The sequence below is a fragment of the Dendroctonus ponderosae genome, unplaced genomic scaffold (genome assembly GCF_020466585.1).
Source record: "Dendroctonus ponderosae isolate FM_Combo_2020 unplaced genomic scaffold, Dpon_F_20191213v2 Dpon_F_20191213_3, whole genome shotgun sequence".
Classification (NCBI taxonomy): Eukaryota; Metazoa; Arthropoda; class Insecta; order Coleoptera; family Curculionidae; genus Dendroctonus; species Dendroctonus ponderosae.
In genome coordinates, this window is record NW_026018508.1 from 11677577 (window position 1) to 11699458 (window position 21882).

General features: G+C 37.3%; 6 protein-coding genes across 9 annotated transcripts in view; 4 read left to right on the plus strand and 2 right to left on the minus strand.

Annotated features, from left to right (window-relative positions):
- Positions 1-39: 39 nt before the first annotated feature.
- On the plus strand, positions 40-972 carry LOC109546702 (growth hormone-regulated TBC protein 1-A). The gene is made up of 4 exons (XM_048664722.1): positions 40-337; positions 388-553; positions 602-872; positions 949-972. Exons 1-4 carry the CDS (start codon positions 40-42, stop codon positions 970-972), a joined length of 759 nt encoding a protein of 252 aa, XP_048520679.1.
- LOC109546701 (probable ubiquitin carboxyl-terminal hydrolase FAF-X) lies at positions 393-18603 on the plus strand. 4 transcript variants are annotated; one of them, XM_048665289.1, is made up of 31 exons: positions 393-553; positions 619-872; positions 3039-3134; positions 3250-3957; positions 4019-4342; positions 5416-5729; positions 5818-5989; positions 6045-6379; positions 6434-6776; positions 6836-7167; positions 7230-7467; positions 7523-7879; positions 7933-8286; positions 8350-8705; positions 8968-9244; positions 9308-9656; positions 9705-10000; positions 10086-10170; positions 10232-10486; positions 10545-10871; positions 11336-11617; positions 11676-11964; positions 12017-12360; positions 12423-12708; positions 12767-13153; positions 13211-13511; positions 13837-16032; positions 16089-16212; positions 17822-18020; positions 18078-18320; positions 18377-18603. In XM_048665289.1, exons 3-26 carry the CDS (start codon positions 3081-3083, stop codon positions 13482-13484), a joined length of 7338 nt encoding a protein of 2445 aa, XP_048521246.1. In that variant the 5' UTR covers positions 393-553; positions 619-872; positions 3039-3080; the 3' UTR covers positions 13485-13511; positions 13837-16032; positions 16089-16212; positions 17822-18020; positions 18078-18320; positions 18377-18603. The 4 variants fall into 4 exon arrangements, with proteins under 4 accessions (XP_048521246.1, XP_019773329.2, XP_048521247.1 ...); XM_019917770.2 differs by lacking the exons at positions 393-553; positions 619-872 and adding an exon at positions 2351-2865; XM_048665290.1 differs by lacking the exons at positions 393-553; positions 619-872 and adding an exon at positions 2351-2685.
- LOC109546706 (mitochondrial import inner membrane translocase subunit TIM14) lies at positions 874-2270 on the minus strand. Its single transcript, XM_019917775.2, has 3 exons — positions 2157-2270; positions 1900-2104; positions 874-1248 (listed from the first exon to the last, which is right to left on the minus strand). Exons 1-3 carry the CDS (start codon positions 2157-2159, stop codon positions 1103-1105), a joined length of 354 nt encoding a protein of 117 aa, XP_019773334.1. The 5' UTR covers positions 2160-2270; the 3' UTR covers positions 874-1102.
- Positions 15967-18497, plus strand: LOC109546750 (UMP-CMP kinase 2, mitochondrial). Its single transcript, XM_019917840.2, has 5 exons — positions 15967-16032; positions 16089-16212; positions 17822-18020; positions 18078-18320; positions 18377-18497. The coding sequence occupies exons 1-5, from the start codon at positions 15967-15969 to the stop codon at positions 18495-18497; spliced, it is 753 nt and encodes a 250-aa protein (XP_019773399.2).
- On the minus strand, positions 18514-21516 carry LOC109546749 (D-2-hydroxyglutarate dehydrogenase, mitochondrial). Its single transcript, XM_019917839.2, has 8 exons — positions 21245-21516; positions 20975-21125; positions 20476-20673; positions 19677-19870; positions 19440-19608; positions 19102-19388; positions 18882-19047; positions 18514-18810 (listed from the first exon to the last, which is right to left on the minus strand). Exons 1-8 carry the CDS (start codon positions 21332-21334, stop codon positions 18560-18562), a joined length of 1506 nt encoding a protein of 501 aa, XP_019773398.1. The 5' UTR covers positions 21335-21516; the 3' UTR covers positions 18514-18559.
- Positions 21517-21799: 283 nt separating this feature from the next.
- The window catches only part of LOC109546725 (peroxisome biogenesis factor 2), a 1164-nt gene continuing 1081 nt past the window's right edge, over positions 21800-21882 (plus strand). Inside the window, exon 1 of the mRNA XM_019917799.2 lies at positions 21800-21872. The gene's annotated coding sequence lies outside the window, so the exon portion shown is untranslated. The remainder of the gene's footprint in view (positions 21873-21882) is intronic.

Consider the following 21882-nt stretch of genomic DNA (forward strand, 5'->3'; position numbering starts at 1 on the left):
TCTGTGTACAAAAATCGAAATTTCAAAAAAAATAACACTATGAAACGTTTCATTCGGAAAGGAATACCGGCCAACCTGAGAAAGACTTGTTGGATGGCAGTGTCAGGAGCAGAACAATGCAGGAAAAATAGCGCTCTGAGCTATCAGCAGCTCAGAGGAAAAATCGAAAACTCCCAAATTAGTGAGACTATTAAAATTGACCTACCGCGCACATTTCCAGATAACATTTTTTTCTTGAATGAGAAACAACTGCCTAATATGCTGTATAATGTTTTGGCCACATTTGCTCATCAGAATTCAGAAGTGGGTTACTGTCAAGGATTAAATTATATTGCAGGTATATGCGCTTCGCATAGTAAAACGTTCATACAAGAATTGATTCTTAAGGTTTAATTCTGCTGGTTACCAAAGATGAAACAGCTACATTCTGGCTGTTGAAAACGTTAGTTGAGCACTTACTGCCGAAATACTACGTTGTAACAATGTCTGGACTATTAACGGACTTGGATGTAGTAAATGACTTAGTTCAAAAGCACGAACCGACAGTCCACAGGTAACAAGCCCAATTTCTTTAAGCCAAAACATAAATCCCATTATGTAGGCATATAAACAATATAGGAATGCCTTGGGCTATGGGAACTACCAAATGGTTTATCTGCATTTTTGCCGATGTTTTACCCACTGAAACCGTACTACGAATATGGGACTGCTTGTTCTATGAAGGCTCTAAAATACTGTTCCGCGTGGCTTTAGCTTTAATCAAACTGCATAAGCTGGAGATTCTAGAAACCACTGATTTGAGCGAGCTGATGACTGTGTTTAAAAATATGAGAAATCATCCTAGAGTTATAGACTGTCATGGATTTATGCATGTAAGTTATCAATTTTTCTTTATTGCTAACAGTAGATGTAGACATGGATTGTTTTAGTACGTTTTTGATCTCTCAGGGAGCCTATCAAGTAGGAAAATAGACTCTTTACGACTTAAACACACCAAATGAGTGGGACCATTTAAACATATTCACTACACTATGTTCTAGTCAACTTTTCCATAATAGTATTAACAATTTTGTACAGTTATTAATTACAACCAGATTCATTTTTACCGTGAGTGTTTTTCCAAGAAATCTTTTGCCTCGTTGATTTTCGACGCCAAGTATGGAGAGCCGCCTCTGTCTGGGTGGTTGACTCCCATTACCTTTTTAAACGCATCCTTAACCTTAGCCTTGTTTGCGGATGGACTGATTCCTGAAACGGAATTTGTTGGAATTAGCTAATTCTACTGTCCAAAATAATGCATTTTGAGTGGCGATTGTTAGGAAAAAATAGCTCCAAACCCCTGTAAATGTAACTGCCAAATTCCAACAATATCATCACAAAGATTGGTAAGTTATTTACCAAAAACGCTTGATTTTTGGCGGTTTCATTTATCATATAATACTATGCAGCGTATCCGCCAAACCGTCCACTTATCTCTACTGTAGTTTCATAAAGGTTATAATTTTCATGCTGTGCCATTGTTTAAAGCCAAACAACCAGATCAGGTAGAGAGAAATACAATATGCAATAAGGAAATGTAAATCCACATAGAACGAGGAAAAAAGAGACTACATACTCGTCTCAGGAAGGTTGGAAGATCAAGAAGGATAAACCACTGGCAATCAACCTCCCAGCAGCAAGAGGCTGGAAACAAGCCCCCATGCTTAATTTGAGAATAGGAAGAAAACATTGTTACTTTACTACTAGAAGCTGATGCACAACAGTTCAGCGCGTTATTTATAAATTAGTTTTAAAGGCCCGAAAAAAAGGGGGCTTCTTTTCGGACAATATACAAAGTGAACGATTGCCCTGAAATGAGAACGATACAAGTTATTTTGTATCGTTGCTTATGCATCTTACCCAAAATTAAAGCAGCTTCCCTTCTATTCATTTTCTGGTCGAAACCTCCTTTGTAATATTTGGAGTTGGCGGCAGATTCCTCAAACTTTGGCAAATTTTTCATTGCTTCATTGAAGGTTTTGGCAGCGTTCGGCATTTGGCGTAGGGCATATCTTGCGCCAAAACCTACGGCCGCTAGCCCTAGTCCTGCTAGTATCACTCCGTTCTGCAAACAGTTCAACCGTAGTCATGAGCTTGAAAACAAAATAAATTTGTACCATTTTGCGTGAAAAAGCTGGGTTCACAGACCGCTGGGTTATTAGAACTTTGAATTTTGCCAAAAATATAACCTGCAATTATGATGGGGACCTTTAACTTTGACAATCATATGATTGACGATCAGTGTTGTCAATAAGGGAAAGCGCAATGTCTCTGTGAAGCGGAGATTTCCTTCTTTTTCTACTTAGAACTCTGCTTAAAAAACGTTTTTTTTGAGAATAGAAGAGTGATTGTGAAATTTTGGACAATTTTTAGACTGAGCTTAATTATTGGGGAAATGATAGGGGAATAATTTGATTGGGAAATTTATTTTACCAACATAAGATCGGTGAAATCAAGCAATGGTTAAAAAACCAAAGCACTAAAACGTGGGGAAATTCAATCGACAGTGTTGGCTAGATTCTTTGCAAAATCACGACGTGCCTGAAAAAATAGTTTTGTACGTCAACAATCAAGAATTTTTTAAAGTATTCTTTTCAAAGAATCGTAACTTTTGATTTCCATTAAATTTTGGAGGCTGTTATAGTGGTAAATAGTCGGACAAGTTGGCTAAAGCATTGAAATCGTTATTTTCGGGACGCCATTTTGTATGTGCCGGTGATTTTACCTATAGGTGTCAAATATTTTACAACATTAAATAGTTTTATTATTGAATAGTTATTTGTCTGTGATTTGATCTTGTTCCGCATAATTTAGAACACTTGTAGGGTGAGCTTTATTACGTTTTATTCGAATAACTTGATCCTTCATCATTTCTGTCACTCCCATTTATTTTTGTTCCAAAATATGACATTACTTCATTAGATTTTTTTCTAGTGAATTTTTGTGAATTTGCTTGTCTTGGTGGATTTCATCCGATCATTTAATCAAAATTGTTGCAGTTTCTATAAGATGATTGTTTAGTCCAAATTCAAAGTGAAACAATGACTGTTGCAACCAGAGGGCAGGAAATTGTTGAAGACAACAAGGAAGTCCAGGTAATTTCAAACCCCTACTGTATGTATCCCTACATCTACATCCAAAATCCACAGATGCTTTGTTTGAAATTTACTTCGCATTTACACTGCCAATCCTCTTTCTTAATGTCCATAGAACGCAATTGCTGGCCCTTCAAATGTAACTCCAGAAGTGGTCCAAGACGAAAATGCTGAACCAGATTTCCCAAAAGATAAACTAGTTACTTTAGAAGATAAAATCTCGAACCTAAGATGGGTAGTGCCAGTTTTGCCAGATCAAGAACTGGAAGTTCTGCTGAAGGCCTCAATAGATCTGGCAAAGAAGAACTTGGACATGAAATCAGAAGCGTGCCAGCGCTTCTTTCGTGATGGGTTGACAATTTCCTTTACCAAAATACTAACAGACGAGGCAGTGTCCAGCTGGAAAACCAACATCCATGTTTGCATTTATCAGAATTGTTTAAAACTAATTGAACTGTGTGTCGTCAAGTTGCCCCATGACTACTATCCATTGCTCGATCTTCTGGCTATGGTTCTCAACCCTAATAACAAGTTTCATAGTTTCAATTCTACCAGACAGAGTGAAACTGCTGGGCCTGGATGTATTTTAACCGAGGAGGAACTATTTGCAAGACCTTCGTCAGATCCTCGCAACCCAAGGGGCTGGCTGGTCGATCTAATTAACAAATTCGGAGAGCTTGGAGGATTTCAGAATTTGCTCGAGCGATTTCAAACAGGAAAAAATCTGAGTGTCTCTATTGTATATGCCCTCTTAACCCCTTTTGGACTTTGTTATGAATTTTTAACACCTCATACTATTCACAAGTATGCCCTTCCAGTATTGGTAAGTTTCCCAAACAATTTCTTAACTACATGCTTCTGTGACATCTTATTGTTCTTCTCAGGAAATGGTACCAGGTATCCTGGAAAAACTAACCGATGAGGAGCTTAAGCGAGAAGCGAAAAATGAACAGAAAAGCGACATAGTCTCCTTAATTATTCGATCAGCGAAAAATGTAGCATCTCGAGTACCTGACCAAGAGGAGTTGATTAGAACATTGGAAGGATTCCGGCTGACAATGATATTAAGACAATTGCAAATATCCAGTTTTAATGGCAAAATGAACGCCCTTAATGAGATTAACAAAGTTATATCTAGTGTAAATTATTACATAAATCGACATCATGGAATAGAGGAAGAAGAATATCTAACACCAGAAAGGATGGCGGTAAGTGATCCAAATTATTTTTTATCTAAACAGTGATTTTATATAGGTACTTGTAAAAGATCTTTCGCGATTTTTTGCGCTGTATCTTTTTACATTCTATTGACGTGTAAACATGCATTTAAATAAGTAAATAAACGAACGTATCCATTCAGGACTAAGAATTCGTCAGATCAATTTTAAGTGAACAGTATACTAATGAATTAATACTATGAACAGTAAAATTAAAACAGGTTTTCAGAAGAATCAGTGGCGCATTACTTTTCATAGAAAATTGTTCATTGACATGATTGAGTCTACGCCACTGACATTGGTGAAAGTGAAACAGCATTTTTATCAAAAAAACACGCAATAATGCTCTCAAAGCCTGCAAAGTTTTATTAAAATATGTTAAGCGCTTTTTAGAATATTAATAAATTTAATTTACCAATTTAAAGCTTCTTGTGGATCACAAAATCCAGGTTCTTTGAATATCGTATATGAGTAAAATAGATCGCAAATTACTACATCAGCGTGTATTCAGTTTTCTTACCTGTTTTTTTTTTAGTTTTTACAGCCAATTTTTCGCACTAAGTCACAAAGAGTTTTTCGATTATTTGCGAGCTTTTTAAAATAAAAAATTTCTCCTCATTCGCAAACGACTTTTTCGTTAGATGCTATTGTTTCTATCCTATATTAGAGTCAATTTGAAATAATAGGGATAAAAACAGTTTAGTTTTTAAGCTAAAAATTTTACAGGCGTCTTCAATTGAAAATGTAATTAATGAAATAATTTTCTCTCCATTTTTTAGCTCAATAATTCTCTCGTAATATCTTTGAATCATTCAGAGGCCAACTAATAAATTTAGTGATGAAAGTAATAGTAAATTTTTTTTTTCATTAAATTCTGCTTTGTGTAATCCATCTTGAGCCGTTTAACGGTCATTTATATGCTAAATTAAACTCTACTGACTAACTGCTTCTAACTATTTATTTATAATCTAACAACGAAATAAAATTGGGCAAAATATACATTGATGTCTCCCGTCTGTCCATTAGGAATATAATTGTCTATTGAAAGCGATTATTTTTTTCAGAAATGGATTATCGATAACAAAGTTCTGGAAATTGTATTGCGCGATTCCCTTCACCAGCCTCAATATGTGGAAAAATTGGAGAAAATATTGAGATTCGTTATTAAGGAGAAGGCTCTAAGCCTTGGCGATCTCGATGCTGTTTGGGCTGCGCAAGTTGGCAAACACGAGGCCATTGTGAAAAATGTGCACGATCTTCTGGCTAAATTAGCATGGGACTTCAGTGCTGAACAATTGGACCATCTGTTTGAGTGTTTTCAAAACAGCTGGACTTCAGCTTCGAAAAGGCAACGCGAAAGACTTCTTGAGTTAATCAGGTTAGTACTAATTTATGTGTGTTCGCTGAATTCCAAAGACTTCTTACTTTTTAAATTTATATTCTACAACTATGTGTGGGATTTGTAGAAGACTTGCTGAAGATGATAAAGATGGTCTGATGGCACACAAAGTACTGACTCTCTTTTGGAATCTCGCCCACGCAGAGGATGTTACAACTGAAATTATGGACCAAGCATTGGCGGCCCATGTGAAAATTCTCGACTATAGTTGCTCACAAGAGAGAGATGCTCAAAAAACAGTATGCAGGTTTTCTAAATGTTACATTGCAGCATCTGTTGAGCTTTGGTTTCTAGGTATGGTTGGACAAGTGTGTAGACGAACTTAAAACTAGCGACACTTGGGTGTTACCAGCGTTGAAGCAGATTCGCGAAATTTGTACGCTTTATGAGCAGAATCCGAATGGAGGACATCCGCAGCGTACGCATCACATTTATTACCGCCAAGAGGTAATAGAACGTCTCCAAAATCAACACTCTCTAGTCATTTTGGTGGCGAATAGTCTTACAACTTACATGGCTCACTTAAGACCGTTGGTCACTGAAAGGCCGGATTTAACCGATGAAACCTATGTGCCTGATGGGAGGTATTGTCATGCGCTTCAAGTGCAAGAACGGCTCAATTTTCTAAGGTAAATATATACATTTTTAAACTAACTAATTAGTAAGGCTGATTATATTTCCAGATTCCTCTTGAAGGATGGGCAATTGTGGCTATGTGCTGATCAAGCAAGGCAAATCTGGCAATGCTTAGCCGAGAACGCGGTCTTTCCGTCCGATCGCGAAGCATGCTTTCGCTGGTTTTCCAAACTTATGGGCGAGGAACCTGATTTGGATCCTGGCATAAATAAGGACTTTTTCGAAAATAATATCATGCAAATAGATCCGTTATTGTTGACCGAAAGCGGCATACGCTGTTTTGAAAGATTTTTCAAGGCTGTTAATATTAAAGAAGGCAAATTGAAGATGAAACGAAGAACCATCTTGACGGATGATCCCGATTTGATTGGAATTCATTATTTATGGAAGGCAAGTCCATCAAACGATAATCAGTTATGCAAAAGTTCTTATGGAAATTGTTTTTCTAGGTGGTGACTCTTTGTCCAGATGAAATAGCGGCCAGAGCGATTGAATTCCTCAGAGAAGTTAGCACTAATTTGGGGCCAAAATTATTACAGAATCAAGTAGATTTTCACTTGCAATATATCGGCGAGTGTTACGACAGACTTAGGGCGCACTATGACACCGTCACTATTCTGCAAAAGTCGCCGACAGATAAAGAGCTTGACAACAATCAAATACCAAATAGGATACAAGCTGAGGCTGTGAAAATGTGCAGAGTAATGAAGGTTTTGCACGAATACATAAGCGAATGTGATAACGCGTTTGTGGGAGAAAGAAGAATATTGCCTTTGCACAGGTAAATAATGTATTCAACACCGACTTGTTTTATTGATAGTTAATTATGTTGTTTGGTTTTAGAGCGTGCTACGGAAAATATTTAACGGTTATAGTTCGGTTCTCGAGTTTAAATCGACAAGTTGATGATATGGATCTTCATACTCACTCGAACGACACGCTGTCATCTCTGAGGAAGACAATTCTGAGGCTTATAAAGCCAGGCCTGCATTGTAAGCTGGAACTGTATTTAAATGGTGAACTTCTTGAGCCAACTGACGATCGAAAGCTACTTTCTCAGATACCTATTCGCGACAAAACCGTAAGCCATCTAAAGCTGCAATTGACTACAGCGGTGCTAATGCGTATTCTTTTAGATAATATCCGCAAAAGTCATTCAGCTAAATTCAAATATGGCTTCGTCTCAAGATAGTAGTTCAGATAGTTCAACTTCATCACCACATCACTTGTATGATGGCCCGAACATTGATGTCGAGAGTCTTTTGCCAGGTGTTTTAATGTCTCAAAATCCCATATACGCCGAATTTTTCTGTAACTTAATGGCCTTGGGCAGTCAGTTGGAATCGCCTGCTTTAAGAAACAGCGCTCATGCCTTGCTGAGAACTATACCTTGCGATAGCCGAACCATAGAGATTCTAAAGCTTCTTTTTACTGGGCCTTCGGAGCCAAATATGTCAATGGAAAACACTTTCTTTCGTGCGTCATCTTCAGAGGTGACTTTATTGAACAGTCTTACATAGACTTTCTGGAAAAATATATGTTTTAGGTTTTATATCACTTGGAGGTTTTGTATGCGATGTTGATGCCCGCGATGGACACACTCTCCGACAAGACATTTGAATTTCAATACACTTTCATAACATCTGGAGAAGCTCATTTATTTTTAGAAATGTTTACGAAGAACAACTTTATGTGTAATGCAGACAATTTTACTAGACGATCCGCTTATTTAGTGATTATGAAGATTTGCAAGCTAATTTTAACATCATTGGCTCATGTTCTGGTAACACTAAGCGAAGATCATACACCGCCAGAAAATGAACCATACAACGAGACCATCCTTACGCCGGGAATGCATTTGAGTCAAGCATTGAGATCTGTGCCCGGTCATTCAGATTATGTACGTAATGGTATCCATGATTGACTGCCCTGGAATGGAAATAATTTGGTTTTTCTTTTCCAGTTGCTACGTCAGGTAGCTATGAAACTATCTCAAGGCTTAGCCCAACTGATGGTGTCCGAGACTGGGAGTTCTGGACAAGCCCAAGCATTATTCAGCCAGGCACTGAATTGGGAATTACCAGACTTGCCCACTATGCTCGCACTGGTTCGACTCATCTGGGCCGCAAGCAGTAATCATTTAGGCGAGCTAAACTCGTCTCCAGAAACTTTACACTCTTTGTCAGAGCCTGCAAAGCTAAATTCTCACGGGGAATTGGAGGGTGAAGATATCCTATTGTGTAAAGAAGCTATGGAATTGCTTAGCACAGCAGTGGTGTTAAATTCTGGCAGTCTGGAACATTTGTATCAAGATAGCTGGTAAGTTATACTGCTAATATCGAATGAATAAGTCTTCCTGATTTTATTAAGCTCAAGTCGACCTAGAAAAATGAGTTTTTTTTTGTGTGCGATTCCTTTCTGTTTCGTAAGAGTCCAACATGCAGTTTACCATTGTTGTGCTTCTGATTTTATTATATTTAAAATAAGGTCAAACCCTTTGGTTGGATTAAAGTTTTGCAAAAAACGTTCATCTTAACGTAGCTTTTTATGAACTGTCTTTTAATAGACTGTTTCTGTTTAGGTGGCCGTACTACATTACGGATCTTGTTCTAATCAATCCGAACTGTGCAATTCGTTTTGCAGCCGCTGAACAGCTAATAGTGATTTGCACTTGTGGCGCTGCGAGTCGATTGGCCCTTCAGCATATAATGCCCCTTTTGTTCTCTTTGCTAGACACAATGGTTTTAGAATATGCCGATAATGCTCATGAATATTTCCAGCTTTTGTGCCGATTAGTCAGTGTTGCTTATATAACCAGTTGTCCTCTAGATAATGCCGTCAATTTACTGGCTAATGAGGTAGGTTTCTTCAAACAATAAAACAATCTTTAATAAAGGCCTTAATATTTATCTTTTTCTTAGGTCACCTGGCTTAGAAAAGCACGCGATAAGAATGAAGTGCTTATCGAAGGACATTTGGGCTTGGCAAGAGAACTGCTGAACTTTATGACTCCTGCTCAGAAATGCGAGCTGGGCAGTGCTGAGTCTGGAAGTCTAATTCGCGAGCTACTCGAAGATTTCCTGTTTCCCGCCAGCAAATTGCAGCTGCAGCTGGCAAAAACCAAGCAACTGGGGGAAGATCCGGCTATTCCGGTATGTGATACACCTCAAACCCAGGCGGCCGCCTTCGATTTGCTCATTTCCTTGTGCTACAATTGCGTTCCTAATTACAAGCAATTGGTTGCTATGTTGACGGAAATGTTCTATTCTGGTAAGTTTTCTATTGAGAAAAATGGCGCTTATTAAAATAAAATTATAGATCCAGATTCCGCTATACCAGACTGGGATCATTTACCGGCTGTGGGGCCCCGACCGTTTCGGGGTTTTGTCGGATTGAAAAACGCAGGTGCCACTTGCTACATGAATTCTGTACTTCAACAGTTATACATGGTAGAAAACATCAAACAAGGACTATTAGCGGCTGAAGGTGCTGCGACTGATCCAAACGAGGATTTTACTGGCGAGGAACGATTTGAGTTGGACATAGATTGCCCAGACGACAGGAACTGCGTAGACGACAACAGAAAGGATTATAATGTTGGAATATTAAAACAAGTATGTGTGCAATTGATGACTTTTTTCACTGTTTTGACTGCTTAAGTTTTTTTGAAACTATCATAACTATACTTATTATTTTCAGGTGCAGGCAATTTTTGGGCATTTAGCATGTTCTCGTCTCCAATATTATATTCCTCGCGGACTTTGGAGACACTTTAAGCTTCAAGGTGAGTGTGTTGTTGCTGCACTTGTGACTGGAGTTTATAATTAAATGGCGATTTTATTCAGGAGAACCAGTCAATTTAAGGGAACAGCAGGATGCTGTCGAATTCTTTATGTCTCTAGTCGAAAGTTTGGATGAGGCCTTGAAAACGCTAGGACATGAGCAGATCATGTCGAAAATCTTAGGAGGCTCCTATTCGGACCAGAAAATTTGCAAAGGCTGTCCACATCGTTATTCCAAAGAAGAACCTTTTAGTGTTATAAGTGTAGATATAAGAAATCATAGCAGTTTGCCGGATTCGATGGAACAGTATGTCAAAGGTACCGACAAGGAAATTGAATTTTTGCAATTATTCTAATGTTCTCAATGGACTTTCAGGGGAGCTGTTAGAAGGAGCGGATGCTTATCATTGTGAAAAATGCGCGAAAAAGGTCGTTACCGTCAAGCGTCTGTGCGTTAAGAAACTGCCACCAATTCTAGCGATTCAGTTAAAGCGATTTGAATACGATTTTGAACGAGTATGTGCCATTAAATTTAACGATTACTTCGAGTTTCCCAGGGAACTGGACATGGAGCCTTATACTGTTTCTGGCTTAGCCAAAATCGAAGGAGAGATTATAGACTGTGATTTAGATCCTAGCAATAGTGACGTTTGTACCAAGTATCGTTTATCTGGCATTGTTGTACATTCTGGCCAAGCATCAGGTAAGACCTTAATAATTAGATACTAATAAGGAAATATTTTTGTCATTACCGAATACACATCACATTTCAGTTCAGGTTGGCACAGGTGTCCCTTGTATAGTTTGTGATCTTTGCCATTTTTTGTATTCAATCATAGTTTTTCCTGGCATTTGTGTTCTCATACTCTAAAGCTTCTGTTGCTGCTTCATAAATGGAATTTATGACATTCTCATATAACTCGAAGGTTTCGCTTGTACTTACATTAATCATAGTTCAGTTTTTGATCTAAACGATTCTGGTATAGGATTCTGATGCCCGGATCTTGTTAATAATCCATTCAAGTTATCTCTGATCTGATCCATTTACATGGTCAGTGGTATTCATATATCTCGTGAGGTTCTATTAAATCACATCAAATTTACATTCGTCTCAATAATTCCTGATTAAATTTTTTGCACTCAATTAATGATTGTATATCGTTTTAGGGGGACATTATTACTCTTACATTAGGCATCGTGATCCATCGGGTGAAGTAAGGTGGTACAAATTCGATGACGGAGACGTTTCTGAATGTAGAATGGGAGAAGATGAGGAAATGAAAGGTCAATGCTTTGGAGGTGAATATATGGGCGAAATGTTTGATCCAATGTTAAAAAGAACCACATATCGAAGACAAAAACGATGGTGGAATGCTTATATGCTATTTTACACTCGGCACGATGTTGAGGAAGAATCGATGATGAAATCTCTCAGTCAAGTTACACTGTGTAAGTATAGATCGGTATGATACTGATGATATGTAGAATAACGTGCAATTTTTTTCAGCTTTATCAAAACGAGAAACCCATCTAAAAATGCCCATAGCGATAGAAAATAGTATACGGAAGCAAAACATTAAGTTTTTGCATCATCGAAGTCAGTTCACGTTGGAATACTTCGCCTTTATCAGAAAGTTAGCCACTAGTTGCGCTCAAACGAATCTCAGACATAACCAGAGCATTTCGAATGATCTTTTAGAGCAACAATATCTGCTGAGTGTTCAGCTGGTTAGTAATTTTCTGTTCCATACTGGTTGGCATACAAAGAAAAATCTTAGGGGCCCGGCAATGGACTGGTATGGTATTAAAAATAATTTATTTGCAGGATTTTAAATAAATATCTTGCAGGTGTGACGTGTTGTGCTTACATCTCAGAACCTCAGCCACAATAAGGACATGGTTTGGTGTAAATATGCTGTTTAATCACATGAACAGATTTTCTGAATACCTGCTTGTTTGTCCGAGCAACGAAGTTCGATCGGCGTTTATAAAAATCGTCGTTTTATTAGCTCATTTTTCAATTAAGGACCCTCCATGTCCTTGTCCGCCTGGAATCAATAATCCGGATCCTAATGCAACCTTAAGTGATCACTTAATATGGGCGTTATTGGGGCTGTTGCAGCGCGAAGTAAGCGAACATGGGCGACACTTCCCCCATTACTGCACAGTATTTCATACGTATGCCAGTCAGGGTGAGAAAATTTAAAATGCAATGCAAATGTCCGTTTTACTTAGGTATTTCATCTGTTTTCAGGCATTCAAGAAAAAGCACAGCTCTTGCGACTTAACGTGCCTTCTACCTTTATGTTAGTTGCCCTAGACGAAGGGCCCGGACCGGCCATCAAATACCAATACACTGAGTTAACTAAACTTACTCAAGTTGTATCGTGTCTAATCCGTTGCTGTGATGTTAGTTCGAAATGCCAGTCGAGTTCAGCTCCAAGCCCAATTTTGCCTAATCCCTTTAGGGACACGTCAATACCTGACTACATAATGCCCATCTCTCCGCAAGATGCAGACCTCCTCTTCAAAGATCCCAGGTAGCGAATGTCCCAATATTATGTGCACCAATTGCTCTCATAATCGGTTTATTTACAGGTTTATCAAAAAAGTTATCGAAGACCAAAATCTCACAGATGAGGCAATCAAGCTTATACAGTTCTGTTCATGGGAAAACCCAGAATTTTCCAAGAGTGTTCTCTCCGAGTTGTTGTGGCAAATTGCGTTTGCTTATTGCCAAGAGCTGAGGCACCATAACGAAATACTGATGTCAGTGTTGCTGATTGAAGATTCCTGGCAATTGCAGAGAATCATCACCGCCATAACGGGAATACCAGATGAAAGAGAGGGGATTCTAGAAACGATTGTCAGAGCAAAGAGTCACTATCAGAAACGAGCATATCAATGCATCAAGTGCTTGGTTGCCTTATTCACTAAATGCCATTTGGCTCAAAATGTGTTACTAAGTCACGTTGACATCAGACGGTAAGAGTTGGAAAATTCCTCAGTGGAATGAATTTGGTTAACGGTGATTGATTATAGATCGTGGATTTCGGCGATAACATGGCTTCAAGACGAACTAGACCGAAAATATCCACAAAACTCTCAGTACGCCTACAATACGTGGTCGCCTCCGACCGCTAGCAATGAAAACTCGAACGGTTATAATCTAGAAAGATCGAATACTGCAAAGAAAACGCTTGAACGAGCACTAGAGCTAATACCAAACGTCGAACAGGTCGAAGACGAAGGAGCTGAAGATCCTGAATCGCAAGAAGATACCGGTCACGTCAGTGATGAACAAACGTTGTTATGAATAACTGACCACAGTCTTATTTTTAAGGTAGGCATTAAATTTTCTTTTTAGCAACAATGTCGAGAGCTCTGACTTGGGCTAGGCCATTATGCAGGTCATAATTGTTTCTTCTGTTCTGTACTAAAAAGCAAAAACTCCCTCTATATTCTCTATATTTCTGATGTTCATCTCTATGCTATTCAGAGAAGTGTTCGTGTGTTACCACAATGTTCTATTAGTATCTCCAATCTTCAGCCGTTTTCAAGTAAATACTAATACGAATTTGGAAACGACTTAATTATTTAACGATCATTATGCGGAACCCGAAAGGGTGTTAAGCAAAGTTAGTGAAACAAATTGCGTCTCTTTTTAGATGGAAGCAAGTGTAGATCAATTATCATATGACGTTCCTGAAATCATCAAAAGCTCGAACCTAAACCACAGGATTCGGCATTGTATAGACGACATATATATGAGTGTATAATTAATATCTCCCCAGTTACCTATTTATAAATCAGTCTGCGTTCGATGATGTCGGAAAAGATATTTATTTAACTGTGTTTTAAGTACTTTAAAAAAAAGTGTAGGTCAAACAAATTTTCTTCGCCTCTATTGTAATTGTCGGTCATTGCCGCGAATCGGAAAATGCTTTAACGGTCCTCAACGTGTGGCAATGAGATGCTGTTTAGTATTTTCGCTTAAGTTAAAAACCTTAGCGCTCGACAAGTGTTTATTTTTGCTGTGCATATGTTGGGGTGTAGAGAAGGTAAAAGAAAACCAGTTTGTGATACTACGATTGTTTGTTACTTACTATAAAGACTATAACTTTTCAACTTTAAAGCTTTCACATTAAAAAACACGCTGCGTACTCCACATAAGTTCGTCCCTAAATCATATATTCAAGCCGTTGAAGACAGGACGTGTTACATAATTAAATTAGATGGTTTCCCGAGTCTTAACGGCTTCAGTATACAACTCATAGAACATTGTTTTCAAGTAATATGCAACCCTAACTTTAATTTCACGTTGTATTTAAGCACTTATAACATTACTTACCTAGTTCGAAGATCTAGTATAATTTCTAGTAGTAGCATTGGTTTTTTTCATATATAGAACTGTGATTCATGTGCGGCATCTTTCTCTGAATACAGGAATGTGATATGTACGTATATACTGAAGCATTTTTTCAAGTTTTATATTAAACGGGATGCATTTTGCCCCTTTGTTCCTTTCTACAGTCGAAGCCCAATCAAAAGCAACCATTCGCTAGACATTGTATATACATTTAATTCTGTATTACCGGCGTTTCATTGGGCCCCTCTTGTTCCAACTGAAAGCGCATACTGTTTGACAAGCAAATTATTTTCAGTAGTTAATCATATGAAATGTCTTTGATCTGTAAATAACTAGCTGAAATAAAACGGACGTCGATTTTGTTTATTTTGTGATATTTTTTTGTAATTATAAACATAAGAGACAATTTATAAGTCATAATGAAATTTAACTTTTTTCTCTTTTTGTGTACATACCCTGCGAAAGGGAACGAAATCCCTCTATCGTCTAACTTTAATTATACATATATAGAGAGCGATGCCATTTTTCTTGTTAATTAGTTTCAATTTAGATTGCCTTTTGTTATGTACATATATTTTTATTACATATGAGTTCAAAACAAACTGTTCAGTTAAGTTTTGTTGTGACTTTCTGCAGAACCAAATAATATTCACTCACCAAGGTTCATTTGCTTGTAAATGCACAGTTATTTATTTTCTCCACCCGATTTATAATGATACAATTCGAAATTAGTTTCCTCTTGTATACAATTTTGTAATTCTAGCAGTATAGAAAAGATGGAAACTAATACTTAAATTATGATTGAAATATGTCTCATTTAAACAATGCTTAAAATATAAGCCTATATTATACCATAATAATTGTTTGTATTATAATTTATTTTAAATTAAAATACACTTTTAAATTTTGAATATTTTATATTTTTTATGAGCTAATGTAGTTTAGAATTTTCAGTTTTGCTAGTTGTTGTCTAAGAAACCTTGATATTTATAAATAAATAAATCATTGAAAAAATCCGCACATTCGCAAGTAAATGCGGGCATCGCGTTCGTTATGGTCTGATACGATTAAAAATAGGCGCGTATGCGTTCGTACTCAACGTTGGAGCAAAGCGAGCAGGCACGCATATCGCCTGATGTGTGCAGGGAATTGTGCTGCTTTAAATGTGTGCAGGCCTGGGAGTTGTCAAATAGGTTGATTCCAATTCCAATAGTATGTAGTCTGTGGTTGATTCAAGAAAAAATTATGATGTTTTTTGTTGGAAAATTTATAATCTGTTGATGTTTTTGGTTGGCGAAACTGAGCAATCGGTGATTTACTGAAATTGGGCGTCGAAGAAATATTATCTTGTATGATTCACGTATTCGTCAAAAAACTATTTAATTCTTCAAAACACAGCGCCCGAAGTCTGTTCGGCTTAAACTCAAAAATGAATTCATCTGCTGATTTCGGTCTTTTCAAGGATTCAAGAGAAATATTGCAGTATTTATCAAAAGTAAGTATTCACATAGAATCAAACTTTGATTGTATATGTGAAAATGTCAATTCCAGTATGAAGATCTTGAACCGGTTCGAAAACTTCTCAAGATTTATGATGAAACAAAGACAAGGGCCGATGAGCGGCGCAAAGAAGCGCAATTTCCATTAATTGTGCTGGAAGGATTGGATGGAGCAGGTATACATAGTTTTAAGGCGTTTTTGCACAATATTGAGCAAGATGAGATAAAGTCGTTATGTTTGATCAATCAGAAAATATTCCAAAGTGAGTGCTTTCTCTCTCTCTCTCTCTTATATATACGGTGCGCCAAAAAAGAGGCATAAAGCCCATGCATTCGTTTATACGATAATATGAGTGTCTCTATTGGTTGGAGATCTGTTGGTACGTACGAAGACGGACGAATTGACAGATCTCGAACAAATAGAAACACTCAAATCATTATATAAAGCCCGTGTCCCATGCATCCGTTTGTACGATGATACGATGGTACGAAAGTGTTTCTATTGGTTGGAGGGCTGACAATTTGTACGACGACGGATGAATTGACAGATCTCCAACCAATAGAAACACTTTCGTATCATCGGACAAACCGTTGCATGGGATAGAGGCAGGCCTAACTTCTTGGCAACCCGTCAGCTCTCCAAGCTCACCGTCCAAGGTGGAAAATATTTTTTGATTTTTACGCTTTACATCAAGAACTTTTAAGAAGAAGATTTTATTAATATTTGCTATATTAAGAGCGTTTTTAAGTCACATTTAACTTTTGTCAATCTGCATCAAGACATGATGTTATGGAATTGAATGGGATTAATTTGCTCTTTGGCTCATATTACGAGAACCGAGCTGCAAAACTCTATTTGCCATTGCGAGAAAGAGTCTAACATGCCCCTTTTTTATATCAAATATCACTTTAGGAATGTTGCTAGTTTTCTCGCAAAATGCGAAAATTCAATATTAGAGCGAATCTTGAAAACCGCGCTTAGTTTTTGGCTCATATCTAGAGAATCGGTTGAGCTGCAAAGCTATGGTTGCCGTTGCTGGATAAAACCTTAAAATGCACTTTTTTGTACTAAACATCATTTTAAGAATATTACTAGTTTTGGTGCAAAATACAAAAAATCAAAATTAGAGCGGATCTTAAAAACGGCTCAAACTATCGCATTCATGGTAAGGATCTTTTGAAAAGAGCTTTCGTTGAAATTTATTATGGAATAAAAAAATTATCCCACCACGACTTCGCCCCTTTGAAGCGTTAAAAAGTGGAAAAACGTCTCCAAAACTGTTTTTTATATTTACATACTACCTGTATCGGAATAGTCGAAATGACCTTTGCGACTAGCTATCTATTTAGAGAGAATTCCTTAATATCCATATAAAGACATAGAAGCCAAAATCGTTTTCATTCACTAATCCGCGCGGATTAAAACTGCATATATCAACAAAACTGCTCGAAAAATCCAATCAAGCGTTGAAAGATAACGGATTATTAGAGGTTTCCGTTAAATGGGTATCATCCGCAATTCTTCTCCCTTAAGGGCATAAAACCTATATTGATTGAATTGAAAACGTCTCATCAGTTTATTATACTTTTCATGTTATTTGTTAAAAACAACATTGGTACAAAATTTGGTGCAAACGGTCACCTTGTGCCATTATCCCTGACGATTGACGCCAGTTTTGAAACACCCTGTATTATTTTAAGCAAGCAAATAATGATTGAATGTGCAAGAACTTTTGAAATGAGTTAAACGTAGCTAGCTAATTTAAGCTAATTTTCACTTTCCAGGCAAAACAGCAATGTCGAAAAAATTATCGAAGAAGTTAGAAGGGGCAAGATACGTAACACCACCAGAATCTACCAACTTACTAAGAGATTATTTTAATGACAATTCCGAACTGAGAACTGCCTACTACTCCTTGGGAAACTACATAGCTGCTATGGAAGTATCCTGCACTTTGCAAGAAAAACCTGTGGTAATGGACAGGTAAAAACTAAAACAAAACTATTATGTACATTGCAGTATTCAAAATTGTTTTCCTAGGTTTTGGCATTCAACTACGGCCTATGCAATAGCTCAGAAAATAGCCGATCATCCTGAACGTTACAAACTGCCTGATGCTACCGATGAGATTTATCAATGGCCTGTCGATCTTTTAAAGCCTCAAAAAGTGATTCTTCTGACTGTGAGCGAAGAGATACGATTAGAGCGACATTCCAGAAGAAGTGCAGATTTGGTGACTGAACAGGAACATTTGCTGAAAGCTAATGCAAAGTTCCGAGAGGAGTGAGTGGAATGTTTCATTTTTATGGTATTTTCTGTAAATCATTGTTCGCTTTCAGCATTCTGCAGGCATTCAAGAACATGCGGAATCCAAATGTGGCCATAGTCGATAGCAATGGATCATTTGGGAAAACCTTCTACATGTTATTGGACACCGCTAAGCCTTTACTTCGTAAGTAATCTTAAAATATCGCTCTCTGTGTAAATGTTTTATTCGCAGTTGTTAACATAAAAGTGAGGGCTTATGGAAATACTTTGTATGGATTTAATATATGATTAGGGTCGAGTATTCTCTTTAATTCCTTCATAAGTTGGTAGGAACCCGGTGAATTTACCATTGGCAGATATTTTCTCTTAAGGAATCCTAAACCGTGTTCAGCGCTCATGCTTCCTTTCAACTCCAATACCCTTTTCATTAGGAATGTTTCCAGGTCTTGTGCAAGGCGTTTGTTGTATTTCTTTCCTAGCACATTCAGGTGGATGTTTCCGTCACCTACAATTTCAAAACCAAACCTTTTCCTATAGTGTTCTAAACGTACATTGTGAGTCAGTTTTTTTACAAACCTAAATGCCCAAAGCCAAACACATATTCCACTTGATTTTTGAGGTATGCCCTTGTTTCGTCTACCAAGTTGTAAAATTGTGTAACTGGGATTGATAAATCGTACAATCCTAGCCATCCATGGTTTTTAAATCCCTCTGGGAGTCTTTCTCTTATTGCCCAAATTGCCTAAAATCGAATCGATTTGCCCAACTACACAGCTATAAGGTTTTGATTACTTACTTGTACTTTGGATGGTTCCCCTGTGACTACACCATTCAAAACGTGGTTTTGGACTAAAGCTGATTCCAAAAATGAATTTAATTTATTGTTGTCGTGTTCTTCATTACTGCCGGATGTTTCTAATAGCAAATAAAACGGGTATTTGTCGATGGGCAGAGTTAATTTATTATGCTGTTGGCCCCATTCCAGGGAAATTGCATCCATCACCTCGATCGCTGAAAGGATTTCTCCCAGTTCTTGTCTGGCTTTTCTCATTGTACTCAACACTTTCTCGTATGATTGCAGACCTGTAAGATTTCAATAAATTAACCAATTAGTTTGAAACCTAATCTCTATACCTAAAAAAGCGACTTGCTGGCTCTTGGGCCTGGGCACGCATTGCAAGGCCACTTTGGTAATGATTCCCAATGTCCCTTCAGAGCCTACAAAAATATTTTTGATGTGCAATCCACTGTTGTCTTTTCTCATTAATTTCAAGCAATCCAGAACTTCGCCGTTTGCTTTCACCTGTTACGTAAGCCAATATTGAAACTGTTGGTATTTTTTTTACTGCAAATTGCCACAGTTTTACTTACGACTTCAAGGCCCAGAATGTTTCCATGCATATTGCCGTATCTGAGTAAACGCAAGCCTCCAGCATTGGTTGAAACATTTCCCCCAATATTACATGATCCCTTTGATCCTAAATCAAGCGGTACCATCAACCCTTTTTCGGATACGGCACGGTCTAGGGCTTCTAATATTACGCCTGATTGGCACAGTATCGTACCTGACAATTAATATAGTTGTTTAGTTATTTAGGCTGTTTGATTTGAAAAGGTGTCGTTCTCAATGTGTTGAGAAGATGAAATAAGGACTGGAACGTATTTTAGGACGACTACGATTTCGAACGAATTCTTTTAGTATGATTGAACTCGCCACTTTCACGATGAGTTTTAGGCATGTTGTGGTACTTACACTTTTTCTAGATATGCAAAGTGTCCCGTAAGCACATGATCATTCTTTGGCTTAAAAGGAGACGATCCGGCCTAATTTTTACCAGAAAAACTCATGTTTTGATGAAGCAACCGAGTGCATCCTCTTTGGGCAAGTAAGAAATTCTTGAATCTCTTGGTACGAAAGGTACCAGAACTTTTTTATTTGGCCTCTGGAATCAACTGATTTTTTTGAGTGTATGCACTTTTTTCAATTTTTGTGCACTGTAAAAATTTGAAGCATTTATAGTTTTTGCGCAAAAAAAATATTCCTAGTTTCTTGCCAATTGATGATTTTAAACAAAGAACGTGGCACTGCCCTTTTGAATATGTGATTACCGGACACCCTGTATATGAATGAAAAATGCTTATTTTAATTCAAAATAACCGTTTATCTCACCTGCGTTTTCATCAATTTCGATGATTTCATTCATCAGCTCGGTGGATAAAATAATCTCATCAAAAACGGGAACTGCGCCCGCTGAACACCCTGTATTTCCTCCTTGCGTGCATAATGCCAGCTTGTTAGCATTGCAATATTCGACAATTTTCGTCACTTCTTCAGTCGTTTTCGGTTTCAAAACAACAGCACTTGATCCTAAAACTTGCTAATTCGCATTGCCGTTTTGATTGTATATTTTGTTTAAATTTCTCTTGATCGCTTCCCGTTGTTTTGATTTTTGAGTATAGCTTTTGCATTCATATTTATGAACTGTTTGAGATGTTTAAACATCCTGTTGTATATTTAGACAACGTTTAAAGCAGAGTCACGATATTCTTATCTTACCAAGTATTAAAAAAATATGTTCCTAGTATATTTGATTATACAGGATAATGTGCAATATCATTTCTAAGTGATTCAGCGGTTTTATCTAATTGCATTTAAAAGTGTTTTTTACCTCGTACTTGTTGGTACCAATCAACATTATACTTTTCGAGGTCGCTGAGATTAGTCAGTACTCGCTCATCGTCACCTAAAATTTTCTGGAAATAATGAAGATGCGGTTCTTGCAAATAATTATAAAATCCTCTCTCTACTTGATAAGTGTTCTGAAAAGCAAATGCATTATTCACCATAGATTATAATGAAAACGCGTCGGAACTATTTCTTATATATAGGTACAGACCAACTTTCACTGGCCGTAAACGTTTCTGTCGATTTTACTTGCCTTGGTGAAATCAGGCTTATTTCTATATCCCCTGGATGGTTTTTTGCACACATTAAATACGCGCAATCTAAGTAATTTGTTTGGAACCATTTTGCGTATGTAAAATGTAAATTCGTTGTGGCCATTCGACTTTCGTAACAACACTTTAGTAATTAAGTTCTGTTATCTAATCGCCGAAGTCTTTTATGACAACAAGAGCGGACATTGTGTAGCAGATAAAAGTCTCATTATTTTCGCTTTAAACCCCTCGACTCATCTGATAAATGAGAAGGTTCACAAATATTATTTATCTTTAGAATTTTCCAGTTATTTTTTGCGTTTGCAATTGCAAACATTTTGTCAAGAGATAATTTAATTAAAACGCAATTAAATTTTTTTATTGAACGATTTTCTGATTTTTATGGCCTCATTTTTAATGTTTGTCCGAAATTATCAATATATTTGTTGGTTCAACATTTTTATTCAAATAGCTTTTCTAATGACGTGTCGGTCCTCACATTGACTGCTCAGTTTCGCCAACACACTAATCGCTAATACATTTCCTGGGGATTTTCATTTTATCAAATTCAATCATTGTCCTCAGTCAATCTGTTGTCATAACAAGCTTGAAGGTTACGATTTTTGTTTACTGTCGACCA

Excerpts from the sequence above, each read along its gene's own strand:
- LOC109546701 (XM_048665289.1), top strand. The coding sequence starts at position 3,081 with ATGACTGTTGCAACCAGAGGGCAGGAAATTGTTGAAGACAACAAGGAA. Across the intron at positions 8,706-8,967 it reads CATTTGTATCAAGATAGCTG|GTGGCCGTACTACATTACGG; the intron begins GTAAGTTATACT and ends GTTTCTGTTTAG. Across the intron at positions 9,245-9,307 it reads TCAATTTACTGGCTAATGAG|GTCACCTGGCTTAGAAAAGC; the intron begins GTAGGTTTCTTC and ends TCTTTTTCTTAG.
- LOC109546750 (XM_019917840.2), top strand. The coding sequence starts at position 15,967 with ATGAATTCATCTGCTGATTTCGGTCTTTTCAAGGATTCAAGAGAAATA. Across the intron at positions 16,213-17,821 it reads GGAAGGATTGGATGGAGCAG|GCAAAACAGCAATGTCGAAA; the intron begins GTATACATAGTT and ends TTCACTTTCCAG. Across the intron at positions 18,021-18,077 it reads AAACCTGTGGTAATGGACAG|GTTTTGGCATTCAACTACGG; the intron begins GTAAAAACTAAA and ends TTGTTTTCCTAG.
- LOC109546749 (XM_019917839.2), bottom strand. The coding sequence starts at position 21,334 with ATGGTTCCAAACAAATTACTTAGATTGCGCGTATTTAATGTGTGCAAA. Across the intron at positions 21,126-21,244 it reads ATAAGCCTGATTTCACCAAG|AACACTTATCAAGTAGAGAG; the intron begins GCAAGTAAAATC and ends TTTGCTTTTCAG. Across the intron at positions 19,048-19,101 it reads GGGAACCATCCAAAGTACAA|GCAATTTGGGCAATAAGAGA; the intron begins GTAAGTAATCAA and ends ATTCGATTTTAG.
- LOC109546706 (XM_019917775.2), bottom strand. Across the intron at positions 1,249-1,899 it reads GGAAGCTGCTTTAATTTTGG|GAATCAGTCCATCCGCAAAC; the intron begins GTAAGATGCATA and ends ATTCCGTTTCAG.
- LOC109546702 (XM_048664722.1), top strand. The coding sequence starts at position 40 with ATGAAACGTTTCATTCGGAAAGGAATACCGGCCAACCTGAGAAAGACT. Across the intron at positions 338-387 it reads AGGATTAAATTATATTGCAG|GTTTAATTCTGCTGGTTACC; the intron begins GTATATGCGCTT and ends TTGATTCTTAAG. Across the intron at positions 554-601 it reads CACGAACCGACAGTCCACAG|GCATATAAACAATATAGGAA; the intron begins GTAACAAGCCCA and ends CCCATTATGTAG.